General features: G+C 40.6%; 2 protein-coding genes across 3 annotated transcripts; both read left to right on the top strand.

Moving 5' to 3' along the window:
• The first annotated feature begins 9,324 nt into the window (after positions 1-9,324).
• Positions 9,325-11,253, top strand: LOC108165431 (BTB/POZ domain-containing protein 9-like). 2 transcript variants are annotated; one of them, XM_033392574.1, is made up of 3 exons: positions 9,325-9,462; positions 9,654-9,891; positions 9,951-11,253. In XM_033392574.1, exon 3 carries the CDS (start codon positions 9,969-9,971, stop codon positions 11,094-11,096), a length of 1,128 nt encoding a protein of 375 aa, XP_033248465.1. In that variant the 5' UTR covers positions 9,325-9,462; positions 9,654-9,891; positions 9,951-9,968; the 3' UTR covers positions 11,097-11,253. The 2 variants fall into 2 exon arrangements, with proteins under 2 accessions (XP_033248465.1, XP_033248464.1); XM_033392573.1 differs by having other exon boundaries at positions 9,325-9,545.
• A 3,060-nt stretch (positions 11,254-14,313) lies between these two features.
• Positions 14,314-15,191, top strand: LOC108162896 (ER lumen protein-retaining receptor-like). The gene has a single exon (XM_017297866.2). It carries the CDS (start codon positions 14,404-14,406, stop codon positions 15,040-15,042), a length of 639 nt encoding a protein of 212 aa, XP_017153355.1. The 5' UTR covers positions 14,314-14,403; the 3' UTR covers positions 15,043-15,191.

Genomic DNA, 15,191 nt, shown 5'->3' with positions numbered 1-15,191 from the left:
CAATAGACCCTCAAATTTATTCCCTACGTTTGAGCACAATAAGCAGATGGCTTGAACCATCTCAATGGGGTTTAAGTTGCGTTTTGAATTGCGTTCCATATGTTGAAACCATGCGGAAAGTGGTTCCACATTTCATTTGTACTTGAGGTATTACTATGTGGAATATCTACTGTTGAAAAAAGGAAGTTTAAACATCTTAAAGCTTCCAAAATGTGTATGCTTCAATTCACGTTAAAAACCCACAAAACAGAGTTCCATTCTGCGAACACTTTCCCATTTTATACTTACTTACTTTTCCACAAAATGTTTTCCCAGTTGCAACAAAGTTGGCAAGTATTTGGCTCGGTATTTTTTTCCATTAATTTCTCAAATAGAACCTACAATTATTGACTGCAACGGTATGGTTTTGGTTCTCTGGCCCACGCCCCGTCAATTCCGTACGGTCGTCGCCCACTCAAACCCTCTGCCTCGCCGTTCTGGACCTGAACCTGAACCTGGACCAGGACCCATCCGAAACTTTGGCGAAATAAACATTTTCCAACAAAAACTAAACCAAACCAATGGCGACCACATTGAAACAAATAACGAAAGTAGCAGCAACAGCAGCAACAACAACAACAACGGCAACGGCAACACTGGTTATAGTAGTATCTGCAACATCTGTTTGAACAAATAACCGAAACACGAAATTGGGGCAGAGCCTCCTTTACCTTAATTTGTATTTTTGGTGGCCACGAAAACCATCCTCGCTCATTCAGTATTTTTGGAGCACCTCCTCCGTCCAGTATTTTTGGGAAACTGCGCCCGCGATTTCGTCTGTCAGATGCTGGCACTTGAACGGTGTACCAGCTGTGTCTCCTAATCCCCAAACCGAAGATAGTTGGACAGGATGGAATTACACTAGTCTACAAGAGACTGAATCAAATTATGGATAGGCTAAAATTAAATTAAAAATGAACTTTATTTATTTATTTTGAAATGAACTGCTTACAAATCGTATACTTAATTTATGGAAAGTTTTCAGCTACAAACCGGCACGCTTGTCGTTGTTGATGTCGTTTTTCTAGTGACTCTTGCGAGTAATATTCACGCATTTGCGTCTTGCTCACACGCACATATTCATTATCTTGTTGAATTTGTTCGTCTGTTTTTTCTGCTCTGCTATTTCGTAATTTTGTTGCTTTAATGCTATCCACTAAATTATTTACAAATTGTATATTTCATTTACGGACAGTTCTGGGGTAGAATTTTAATCGTTTTATTGCCAAAATGTAGAAATGTTGACCTTTACAATCAAAATACTTAGATTTAATATACGCCTATATTATATAGAATTCCGTATATCCTCCCTAATGTGCCCATAATTCTTAATATTCTTAAAGCATACAACAAAGCAAGTTACTCTTTGGTGTGGATTTAGAAATCTCATTTGGGTTGTAATAACAGAATGTCACACAGAAATCAATTAAAATCATTTCCCGTTTAAAATTGTCCATTGGCAGGAACCGAACAGAAGCGACATCCTGCCATGTGGCGGCCTATTCCTAAAGCACCTCTCAAAACTTCGCCCCAGCCCCCCCTGGAGCCACCTCTTCACCACTCATGGCACCACCTCATTTGGCATCTGTTGCCAGCGTTGTCATTTTGGTCGCAGCCCCCTGCCCCTTGGATCAGCTCTCAACAATGTTGTTTTACATTTCCGGTAATAAATATACATTTGACAAAATAATAGAGAAAAAGAGACAGAACACACAGAGGGACTGAGGCGAGACAAAGACAGGTGACATTTGGCAGTTTGCCTGCAAAAATTTTCGCGTGAGAGGGCGTGGAAAATTGGAATTTTCGGGACAAATTTTGGGTTCGCCAGGTGAGAAACTTTGCGGCATTTCATTTCCTATAATTAATTAATTATTTCGTTGAGTTGTGTGTTGATAGCTTTGATAATTTCAAATAAGGAAATAGAATAGAATTCTTGCAGAGAAATTCTGCGTGAAAACGTGGATGGTTTTGGAATTTGGAAATATTTGGGCGTCGCAACAGGTTAAAGAAGTGAACCGATTCCTGTATCTTTATTTGGTGGCTTTGGTGGTGCCAAAGAATTGCCAAAGGATTAGCAGCTTGCCACTGGCCTTCTGGTACTTCTTTGATAATATGATCCGCTAAATTAAAATGGCGCTGAGAAGGCTGTACTTAGATATAGGATAATATATGTATCATCCATCTCTTTATCGGCCTCATTGTCGGAAAGTGGGTTTCGTGAGGGTTCAGTATCATTTTCCGCTTTTAATTTGATCAGAGAATTATTTCAAATGAAACATAAAACGTTATACATTTTGGTGAGCACGATTGTATCTTCAAGTATTGTAGGGAGTTTTTTTTAACCCACAAGGTTGAACAACTAGAAACGTTCTCCACAATAAATGGGGAATATCCAACGATTATGTCGAAAGACAATTTGTAGCCATTAAAAACAGTTTAATGAACTAATTAGACGGATCTATAGCCGCATAAAATTGCTTCCGCTAAAGCCAATCGTTTGGTCTAAAGGCATCAACGACTTCACATTCTGAAGAAGACAAAAGTCTAAGCCAAGAGGACCTGTAGCCAACAAATTATTATAGTTCCCACATATCCTGTTGACATTTAACTGACAGCGCGGCTGAACAAAGGCGACAATGGGCTGGGAAATGGGGAATCTAGGTGAAAGGCAAACCACATGCACAGGGGTGAAAGGTGGAAGTGGAGGCACATATAACCGGGCACCACCTGAGTCCTGAGTCCTGAGTCCTGAGTCCTGAGTCCTGAGTCGGAGTCCGGGAGTCATAACCATGACCAAAGTCACACGACAACATGGGACACCGACACACATGCACACACACGGACACACACGGCTAGCTCCACATCCGGCGACATCCGGTACTACCTGCTCTATCCCTCACTCACTCCCTCCCTGTTTCTCTTTCTCTCACTCAGCATTCCTGTGGCCTTGTCACACGTTCACCGTGCCACTAACAACTGCCCCTTAACAGCAGCAACCAGCAACCAGCAAGCAGCAACAGCAACAATCTCACATCATACTCTATGCGCTATGGCTACACTATCAGGCCATACACTCACGAAGAGAGAGAGAGAGAGACAGATAACTAGAAAGAGAGCGGGATAGAGAGCTAGCCAGAGAGATAGAAAGATAACTCCAAGGACTTGATGCTCTTCACATATGGCTACTCATAAATGGTTCTGAGATTTGGTCTACTGGGTGAAAGATCTTGCAGGAGGGAGACATTTTCTCAGAGAAGGAAGTAGAAAGGACGGAAGGGAGGAAAATTGATCCAAAGATGCCATATATTTAGCGATTAAACGACTGAATATTGGTACATAATCCACAAAGACTATACATAGTTTATTCAGGATAAAAACTGTAGATGATTTAGGGATGAAACATACATTTTTTATTCAACAGTACTCCCTCTAAACGCTCGCTTCGTTCTCGCGGCCACCCCGGCTCACTCGCATTCCTCGCGATGATATGAGCAAAATATCGGACAACGACGACCTACAAATTTCGTATATAAAAGAAAGATATCAGCTAGAGATGATTTGGGGATGAAAAGTCGCTTATTTTCCTCTCATTTATCTCTAGATCATTTTATACCACTTTAATAGTTGATTCTAAATCTTTGATTAACATTTCAATAGCCATTCCTTCGTTTTGGTCATTTCACGGTCTAAAGATGGTCTAAATAGTTCAGTAAAAGGTTCTTCGATATAATTTGGGGAATTTTCGAGCTTTCTGTGCAAAGAAGTCTTAGGTTTCTTAATCTTCAATACTTTTATTTGAAGAACTTGCCTGGTCGACCCGTTCTTTGTGAAAGAGTATACAGCACTTCTCCCTTTTGAATGCTGATGAAAATTTACAGCTTACTTCTTATGGCGCTGTGGCAATGGCGGAGAGGCGGCTGTTACGCTCTGCCGTTGCCTTTGCCTGTCATGCATCCGTTTGCAGGATGCACGAAATAATTCTGTTTGTGTGGAGCCAGGCGCTCACTCCTCCACTCCACTCCACTCCACTCCACTCCACTCCACTCCATTCCTATCTGTGTGTGTGCGTGTGTGTGTGTGAGTCCTTTCATCAGCGCGTGTGTATTTTAGGACCGACTGGTGGACTGACTTATTTCGACTTCCTTTGGGGCCCTGGGTTTTGGGTGCCCTGGTTTGCCAGTGCACAGTGCACTGCAGCCCTGGGATCCTCTCACGCTTGATGTAGTTGGTGGTTTACTACTAATTTGCAACCACATCGTTTGTTTTGTGTGCTGCTGCCCGCACACTCTGCTCCCCTCTTCCCTCTCTCGCTGCTGCTGCGAGTGTCCTTTGTGTGTGACAAGCTCCCTGTCTTCTTCCTCCGGGCTCCTCTTCTGCGACACGTCTGGTGCATTAATTCTAGCATCACAATAGAATGAGGGTGTGGGGCTCTCACTCTCACTCTCTCACTCTCTCTCTTTCTGTCAGTTTGCATTGTTATAAATGGTCCTGCTGCTGCTGATGCTGGTCCTCGTCCTGCATCCCCATCCCCTTTTTTGTTTTTTTTTTTTTTTGTTGAATTTTTGCGCCCCTTATCAGCTGACGCTGCATACTTTGTGGCATCTTCAGAAAAGTTGCACAGTGTTTCCCCTCGCACTTTTCCAAGTACCGTTGCACCATGTAATTATCGAATACATTGTACAACAAAACACATACATACATACATTCATATTGTATATGAAATTATTGGGTATCCCCAAGGGGGCACCACTTCGATATCTGTATCTGGCCCAAAAACGAAGCTCCATAAATTGGCATTAAAAAGTATTTAGCATGTTAACAAGGCAACCCTGGCAGTTACCAGGGGTTCGGGGCTTGTCCAAGGCTTTCGACTTTCGTAGTAAAAGCAAAAAAACGACAGGAGACCAGAGTTCATGCGAGCAAAAGCCAAGGCACAACATAAATATAATTGTATATATATATATAAATATATATAGACATAAAGGACACGTTGTATGATATAGAAATTGGCTTTATAATCGGCTTACGTTTGTCCTGAGATGAGAGGCAAATGCCCAGGCACACACACAAACAAGCTTAAAATTGAGTACATGCAAAAAGCTTTGCATTTATACCGAGTATCATACCCACACACACACCAACACACACTCGTGTATACAGATTTAACTTATAAATACTATACATTTACATATCCATACAGCCATAATGATAATTGGAATAGATCCCAAAGATTCGTTTCCACAAAAAAAAAAATATATCAAGGGATGGAATCAGGTTGGAAAATGACAATACAAATTTGCATTTTCATTTTCTTATCGAGTGTACAAAAAATATAAGGAAATTTATTTGTTTATTTTTTGAGTTGCACAGAAAGTGAAAAGTGCTCTACTTTTGGGAAATATAATTAAACTTGTAGAAGGTGGAGTACAGATTCAAAACTAATGAAGAACAAACTATCCCATGTTTACAGTCAGAACACCCTGTGACACCTGCAATTTTTCAAATACATCTTTTCAGAAGCTCATTAAGTCGAATGTGAAGAAAAAATAGGAAATCGATAAAAATAAATTCATAAATAAACTAAAATAAAATAAAAAATAGTAGAACTGATAAAAAAAATTTAAAAGAAAGCATAAAACAGTAAAAAATTATGTTAACTTACAATTCTAACAATACGTTATTCTTTACAAAATAAAGGATATACATACAATACTTATTAGATTCGAAAGGGGACTATTCTTTACACACTGAAAATAAATTTATTGATTTATTGATTTATAACAATTACGTGATTGAACTTAAGGTAATTTGTGAAAAAAAACGCTATAAAAGGGGTAACTGAAAAAATATCAAAAACAATGATTACTCATTTTTGACACTGTCAGGAAACTTTCTACACAAAGCTGTATGTAGCTGTCGGTTTTCTATTCTAATTCGGATCTGTCTCCATTAATCCAATTACTTTTTGAACATTGCTGAACCATCCCTCAAAGGGGGATCGCTTGCCATTAGCCTTGACTCTTTTTGCCTGTGTTACATGCCTCATTCAAAGTTACGCTCTCCTGACTCATTTTTTCGCCACTTCTCTCTGAGTATGCCTCTAAGCACTCGTTCGCTCTTTCTCTATCTAACCCACACACACGCCCAACGCGCGCTCTCTCTTCGTGTTGTCCCTTTTGATCTTCACTGAGCGAGTCGTCTCTCTCTCGCTACGCACTCTCTCACTAACGCCTACGCAGCAATGGGACAGGCGATGAACAAGAAAACTCATGCACAGCAATGGGACAGGCGGTGGACAGTTACAAACGGTAAATAGTAAAGAAGGCAACGGAAGCTAACACTGCGATAAATCTTGTGGTGAATTGTTGGACATCGAACATATAGCAATATGTACAACAATAATATCGTGCCATATGTATATGGTAGCGGGGCTGTATGTATGGGCTGCAACCACTAAGATTACCGCTACAATAATGGGGGAGCTTCGGACAGCAGAGAGGGCAAGGAGTATGTCGAAGGAGTAAGCTGTGTGCTCCGTTATCACATTGTCTCAGACCCTAAAAATTTTTTAATTTAATAAATTAATAAATATAAGAAACGCTGAAAATAACCCAATATTATTGGGTTATCCGACTAAGCCTCTAAATCGTATTTTAAACAGCCCTCTTTGTATTGTTTTTTTTTTTGTTTTTATAATTACAAATCATATTTACCAAAACGATGATATAATACTATAAAATGCATTTGAATTTGAATTGGTAGAATAAAGCTTGCAGTGTTACCTTTTTAGAGAGGTATTTATGTATATTAATGATTATGTTTTAAAATATAATTTAACAAAAAATAACCAAAATTTGCGTTACTTTAGTATTTGGTTTTTTCTTATACAAATGACCAAAAAAACATTTTTAATCTAGAACGAGGGGGAACGTAGTGAGTTGCTGCGGACACCGCAGCAGTTATACTACAGTTATACCCGATACTTAGTCAGTATGGCTCTCCTCCGGCAGACGCAGCTAATGTTAAACGACACGACAAAAAGTGCGTGCGAGAGAGACAGAAAATCAGTCTGAGCGTGACGTCGGGCGCTGCGAAGCCAGTGCAAATTGATTTGTTCCTTTTGGCTATAAAAATTATCTGATCTGGTCAAGATTCAGCAATCTGATAGATATGGTCATTATCTATGATTCTGCGTTTTTAGTTTTCTCAAATGTGCAATATTGTGGATGCAACAGATTTTCGTCCTTTGTGTGGGCGGAAGGGGGTGGGGCGAAATTCTGAGATATACGTTTTATAGTGAGATCTAACAGAAGTGTGGATACCAAATTTGGTTGCTCTGGCTCTTATAGGTTCTGAGATCTTTGAACTCATATTTTGCAATTGGCAAAACCGACCATGAAACCTGTGTGTTAGAGAGAGACAGAGCGAGAAAGAATGAAATTGTTTTCTTGATTCTGGCTATAATAATTATACGATCTGGTTGAGATCTTACATTCTAAAACATATAGTCATCCTCTACGATTCTGCGTTTTTGGTTTTATCGTATCTTTAAAAATGTGGATGCCACAGATTTTCGTCCTTTGTGGGGGCGGAAGTGGGCGGGGCGAAGTTTTGTAGCAGTGACATATCACAGAAGTCTGGATCCAAAACATCGTTGCTCTAGCTCTTATAGTCTTTGAGCACTAGGCGCTGAAGGGGACGGACAGACGGACGGACGGACAGACGGACAGACGGACAGACAGACAGGGCTCAATCGACTCGGCTATTGATGCTGATCAAGAATATATATACTTTATGGGGTCGGAAACGATTCCTTCTGGACGTTACACACATCCACTTTTACCATAAATCTAATATACCCCAATACTCATTTTGAGTATCGGGTATAAAAAAACGTAATTTTATATTTTAATATGATACCCATTTTTCGATAATGTGTCACCTAGGCGTTTGTAATATTTTTTATGATTTTTGGGGTATATTCATGGCCGATTTTGGTCCACACTTCCTGAAGCCGTTCCTTTAACGCGGATATGGCCGATATTGGCGTTTTGCGTACACCACAAATTTTCAATAGGGCTTGGATCAGTTGATTGGGGCGGCGGGCCTACTACTTTTGGGCAGTTACATATATAGCAGCCACGACCTTACTTTAAGGGCTTAATGCTTCGGGTCAATGTCTATTTTTTTCGGACAATGCTTACAATTTTCTTTCAAAATTTTCTGGAATTGAATTTGAAGACCACGAACCACGATCCCATTTCAGCCAAAACCATTCGATGTAAAATAAAACGAGGGGTAACGTTGTGAGTTGCTGTGGAGACCGCAGTCAGTGTGGCTCTCCACCGGCAGACGCCTCTAATATTAAACGACACGACAAAGAGTGCGTGCGAGAGAGACAGAAAATCAGTCTGAGCGTGACGTCGGGCGCTGCGAAGCCAGTGCAAATTGATTTGTTCCTTTTGGCTACAAAAATGATCCGATCTGATCCAGATTCAGCAATCTGATAGATATGGTCGTTATCTATGATTTTTAGTTTTCTCGAATGTGCAATATTGTGGATGCAACAGATTTTCGTCCTTTGTGGGGGCGGAAGGGGGTGGGGCGAAGTTTTGAAATATTCTTGTAGCAGTGACATATCACAGAAATCTGGATCCAAAACAACGTTGCTCTAGCTCTTATAGTCTTTGAGCACTAGGCGCTAATAGGGACGGACGGACAGACAGACAGGGCTCAATCGACTCGGCTATTGATGCTGATCAAGAATATATGTATGTATGTACATATATGTATGTATGTATATACTTTATGGGGTCGGAAACGATTCCTTCTGGACGTTACACACATCCATTTTCACCACAAATCTAATATACCCCAATACTCATTTTGAGTATCGGGCATAAAAATGGGCCCAACGGCCGAGTCGCAAGGGTAAACAAAGTGGGAACAGACTTACAGAACACTTCCTGTCGTCGACGGCTTCATACACATTGTTTCTGCATGTTCCTACACGTGTGCAGACACACACACAATCCAATCTGAATAAACGCAGCATAAACGGACGCACAAATTAGAAAAAACAAAAAAGGCACGAATGAGAGAGACAAATAAAGGGTAGAATATCATTAGGTATGGACATAGATCGAATAACGAACGGCTCTCCGTATCGCAAGCGGCGCTCGAATACAAGGGCCTCTAACCCGAGTGACCAAACCAAACCCTGTTATTAGTATGTGTTTATGTGTGTATTCTTTCTCATTCTTCACGCTACCTTAACACACGCACGATCAGCGACAGCCGCTGGACCAAGAATTTGCTGATTCTGCTTTCTTGTCCGAGTCTCGGAGCGAGAACAATATCATTTGGATTTCAACAGTCAGTGCGTTCGGCATCGTTTCATTGAATCCCACTGCGTTTTTGTAGGTCTATAAATTTTGCCGGGCAGATCGACCTCCGTAATAAGCCTTTAAATAAACTACAGAGAAACGGATGAAAGCTATTACCACGTAATTTGAGAAATTCTAATTGATTTAAACAAAATAAATATTCATTAAAATATCTAATTTCTATCGATGTTTGGCGTGTTAAATATACATACATATATATATCGATAGCACGATAGCGACTCAATCGATGAATTCAAAAGTTACTCGAAGCAAAACACCGACTGCCGCCGACTTGTGAAGTCAAAGAAAGTGAAACCCCACAAATCCATACATACCCACATCCCATGTGTGTACCTGAAAGCCTGCATAAATAGAAGCAGCAGCAACTGACGCAAAAATTGCCAAACACCACAAAAAGAGGAAAAAACAATCTGTGCGCATAAATTGTTCAAGAAATTGAAATAAAGTGAGTTTATGGAACACAAAGAATACACGTTTAGACATCATTTTTTCCATTCCACACAGAAAGATCCAGCGACGAAAATGAGCAGCCAGAAAAATCAAGGGACCATTGTGCAAAACATCGACGAGATCGACAGCTTCGTCGCGGACATGGCCAGCCTCTGCATGAACCAGCCCTACTCGGACGTGGAGTTCCTGGTGGAGGATCAGCGGCTGCCGGGCCACCGACTCGTTCTGGCGACGCGCTCTGAGTACTTCCGCGCTTTGCTCTACGGCGGTTTGGCCGAGTCGAACCAACGGGACGTTCCGCTGGAGGTGCCGCTTGAAGCCTTCAAGTTAATCCTGGGATATCTCTACTCGGGGAAGATGCATCTGTCCACACTGGACGTGGACACCATTATCGATGTGCTCGATTTGGCCCATCTTTACGGGTTGCAGGCCATCGAGACGGGCGTAGACAAATACCTGCAGCAGAATCTTTCTGTCAGTAATGTGTGCACGATCCTGGATGTCGCACGCCGCAAGAATCTCAACCAACGGGCTGAAGAATGCCTTAATTTCATCGACTACAATAGCTCCGATATAGTAAAACATGATTCCTTCGAAAAGCTGTCCAAGGAATCACTTGAGGAACTCCTGCGACGGGACAAGTTTGCGGCCCTCGAAATTGATATCTTTCGAGCTGTATGCAAATGGAGGGACAACCATCCGAGCGAGGACTTCAAGACGTTGGCTGCGCTCGTACGTCTACCGCTTATGACTATCCAACAGCTGGTGCAAGAGGTACGCCCCTCTGGCTTATTCGAGCCGGACCAAATATTCAACGCCATTGGTCAAGTGGATACCGGAGAGAACCTGCCCTACCGTGTCGTCGTGTTGCCGGGGGAGAATGTGGCATCAGGGAAACATCTTGCGCGCCGTTTCCAGGATGAGCAAAATCGTACAGTCTTCGAGCTGAGAAACCTTTCCGCAATCAACTTTATTGAAGTTATTTACAACTATACCCGATTTAATCTTAACATCACGATCGAAGTGGATGTTTCTTGCAACCAGACTCACTGGGATCGTCTGGGATCGAAAAGTTGTTTAGAAAACATGTCACAAAACTTCAACTTCAAAGAGCGACCCGTTCGCTACATTCGTTTGGGAGCTGTATCTAGTGGTCCTAAACCTTCTGTAAATTCTCTGACAGCCATGTACAAAAAGTAGCACTGTGACTTTGTGCATCAGCAGCGACCTCTGGGTGGGGAAAGTTACGTCCTTTGATTAAAGTGAAAGGTAGTCGTATCCATCTCTACTCTACAGGAAATATAGATTTTAGTAGCCGTATATATATGAATAAAATGCACAGCATTCAAATTTAAAAGACAATCAACCAGTTAATGGAAACCAAGTGAGGGGAGTACAAGAAGAGCTGCCACTACAGTGAACTACTAGAGCAACAACAGAGTGAAAAAATGCTATAAGAACAACGATTGCCTGTTTGATTAGCCTTGTCCCTGCACATTCGCTGTGGTGCAACCTGTCAGCACACAATTTCCAAGATTCCTATTTTCTATTTCTTACACGCGTAAAATTTCAACCAATGCCGAAAAGGAAAGATCAACTTCGGCTGCCGAGGACATACATAGATACAATCTTTCATGGTAGATATGTATGGCGAGGGGATCCGAATGGAATCCAGTGTGTAAAACGTATTCAAATATAATTAAACATTACCTTTACAAAAACAAACAATTGGATAATGGTATATTCTCTGGGGGAAATTTTCAGATACTGTTCTTGATTCATTATCCCTTCAATGAACACCAGATTTCATAGTTCTTTTTGTCGAAATGCAGCCCCAAATCATAACGGTACCGCCGCCGTGTTTCACTGTTGATCTTGAGTGATTTTTATGCAGCTCAGGATTTAGTTTCCGGCAAACCATAGTCTTGGATTTGCTTTCGTCTAAGGATATTACATCATCACACCAGCTTTGGTCCTTTTGGAGTACTCCTGGCCAACTGTTTTCCTTATCTTTCGGTTGTGCTCAGAGAACAAAGGCTTTTTCTTTGCGACTCGGCCGTTGTGCCCATGTTTTTATACCCGATACTCAAAATGAGTATTGGGGTATATTAGATTTGTGGTGAAAATGGATGTGTGTAACGTCCAGAAGGAATCGTTTCCGACCCCATAAAGTACACATATGTATATATTTTTGATCAGCATCAATAGCCGAGTCGATTGAGCCCTGTCTGTCTGTCCGTCCGTCCGTCTGTCCGTCCCCTTCATCCACATTTTTAGAGATACGAGAAAACCAAAAACGCAGAATCGTAGAGAATGACCATATCTTTAAGACTGCGGAATCTGAATTGGATCGTATTATTATTATAGCCAGCATCAAGAAAACAATTTCATTTTTTCTCGCCCTGTCTCTCTCTAACACACACGTAGCATAGGCGGCTTTGCTTAGAGTAAAACATTAGCGCCTAGATCTCAGAGACTATAAAAGCTAGAGCAACCAAATTTGGTATCCACACTCCTAATATATCGGACCGAGACGAGTTTGTTTCAAAATTTCGCCACACCCCCTTCCGCCCCCGCAAAGGACGAAAATCTGGGGATATTCACAAATCTCAGAGACTATTAAGGCTAGAGTAACCAAATTTGGTATCCGCACTACTGTTAGTTCTCACTATAAAACGTATAACTCAAAATTTTGCCCCACCCCCTTCCGCCCCCACAAAAGACGAAAATCTGTTGCATCCACAATATTGCACATTCGAGAAAACTAAAAACGCAGAATCATAGATAATGATCATATCTATCAGATTGCTGAATCTGGATCAGATCATTTTTATAGCCAAAAGGAACAAATCAATTTGCACTGGCTACGCAGCGCCCGACGTCACGCTCAGACTGATTTTCTGTCTCTCTCGCACGCACTCTTTGTCGTGTCGTTTAATATTAGCGGCGTCTGCCGGAGGAGAGCCATACTGACTTAGTATCGGGTATAACCGTAGAGTTGCGGTGTCCGCAGCAACTCACAACGTTCCCCCTCGTTAAATTATATTTTCTGTTTTATTTTTTAAAACATAATCATTAATATATATATACCTCTCTAAAAGGTATAGATTATTTTTGGAAATTATTCTACTTATGATATTTGACGGATGTAGAGGCTCAAGTTTGTGTGGTATTTAAGGGTCTAGTATTCCACTAGCTGCTGTCTTAGATTTGGGTTTACTCGATCCCCAATTTCAGGGATATGGATATCTTTCCAGAGCAAAACAGGAGCTCGTTGGTCATCGCTCGTAGGGTTTTCGTTTGGAAAAATCTTATTTTGTTAGGTCGCGGGTTCTTGCTGTTGCTGCACATCCCCAGACTCGAATGGCGTATGTCGATAAGGGAATTATTACTTTTTGATTTTATAAGCCAATAAATATTTTTTTTTTTCAAGTTTTTGGAGACTGATCAATACGAAATCCCTTTAAATTCTTTCCCATCCAATAGATCCTTCAGCTTCTATCATTTTGGATTTATTTCAATCCACAATCTTCCCCTAAATATTCCCTAAACAATTGAAACGTTTAATTTTCTCTCTAATTGCAATTAAACGTTAATCACAATTCAATGCTTTAGTGCACTAAGTTGTAGCTTCCATTCTAAAGGGTATAGAAACCCATAAATCTCATTCACACAATAGAGAGAGAGAGAGAGAGAGAGAGCGGTCCCTCGGTTCTCTGTCTCTTTTCGTTCATCTTCCGCATCAACGCGCTAAAATAAAAGCCAGATACCGAGTAGTAAATAGTTTTCCCCCCATCGCATAGCCTCCCCCTCTGCAAAATCCCCTGTTAATGTCATCGAACCCCCCCCCCCCCCCCCCCACCACCCCCCATTCATTGGGGCTTTATTTACGCTTCACTGAATTGATTATCAAAAATTTATTGATAATAATTTCTTCTATGTTGTTGTTGCATTAGCAAAGCATTACCTTTTTGCTCTAAAATTTAAATTAATTTGATTTGAACATTTATTCGACTAATTGAATGTTGGTTTAATGTAAAATTTCAGCTTAAGCTGAGAAATTCTTACAATATTGTTCCAGACCTTTAAATCACTTGAATTGATGGAAAGAATACTGTGAAAATGATGCGTATTAGAGCGATTCGATGTTATTAAAATTAAAGAGATTTGGATTGCAATTTAATAACAAAAAAATACTAGAAAATACTAACAAAAATACCAATAAATATTAGACATGCGATCTTATCCATACAAATTCTCGAATAAATACTAGATATGTAAACAGAACCAGAAAACTACCAAAAAAAATACTAGACATACTCAATGGCGATCAAAAAAGCTATTAAAGCTATCCAAAAAGTTCAAACTAGCTAAAGTCCAGTTTATATTAAAATAAATCCAACGACAGGGTAACCCCTGCTTAGATCGTCTCTACTGTACATTTGGATTCAGTATTTCATACGACTATCCACTGAAGCCCCAAAAATAAACTCCCATTTCATTCAGGATGAATATATTTCGTCTCATGGCAGATCTGGCCCATGTCTTAGCCATTGTAATACTGTTGCATAAAATATGGAAATCTCGTTCGTGTGCCGGTATATCGGGCAAGTCGCAGATACTGTTTGCACTCGTCTACTTTATGCGCTATTTGGATATCATGACCTCGTATGTGAGCTTCTATAATTCGACAATGAAGTTGGTATTTTTGGGTACTTCTGGAGCTACTCTGAATCTGATTTATCGCAAGTTCAAGGCATCGTACGATCACAATCATGACTCGTTCCGCATTGCTTACCTCCTGGTGCCGTGTGCCTTGCTTTCGCTTTTCTTGAATCATGAATTTTCCGTTTTGGAAATACTCTGGACCTTTTCAATTTATTTGGAATCCGTTGCCATCCTGCCGCAACTATTTATGGTGGCCAAGACTGGAGAAGCCGAGTCCATAACGAGCCACTATCTCTTTGCCTTGGGCTCCTATCGGGCGCTGTATGTCTGCAATTGGGTTTATCGCTACATCGCAGAGTCGCATTTCGATTTAATTGCCATCATCGCTGGCCTCGTTCAAACTATACTCTACTGTGATTTCTTCTATCTATATATTACCAAGGTCCTGCAGAACAGGAAGCTACAGCTGCCCGCATAATTGGAGGGCTTTCAAAATTATTTAAACACATCAAAAAAACACTTTAAGGCAGTTAAGTAGAGGAAGATTTTGATTTTAAGGATATACAAAATATATATATCGAATGAAAAATTTTGTTGTATTGAAATATTAAATTAATGTACGAAATA

The sequence above is a fragment of the Drosophila miranda genome, chromosome 4 (assembly GCF_003369915.1).
Source record: "Drosophila miranda strain MSH22 chromosome 4, D.miranda_PacBio2.1, whole genome shotgun sequence".
Lineage (NCBI taxonomy): Eukaryota > Metazoa > Arthropoda > Insecta > Diptera > Drosophilidae > Drosophila > Drosophila miranda.
The sequence above is the reverse complement of the archived record's forward strand: the minus strand, read 5'-3'. Positions and strand labels throughout refer to the sequence as shown.

Coding starts and splice junctions, on each gene's coding strand:
- LOC108165431 (XM_033392574.1), top strand. CDS start 9,969: ATGAGCAGCCAGAAAAATCAAGGGACCATTGTGCAAAACATCGACGAG.
- LOC108162896 (XM_017297866.2), top strand. CDS start 14,404: ATGAATATATTTCGTCTCATGGCAGATCTGGCCCATGTCTTAGCCATT.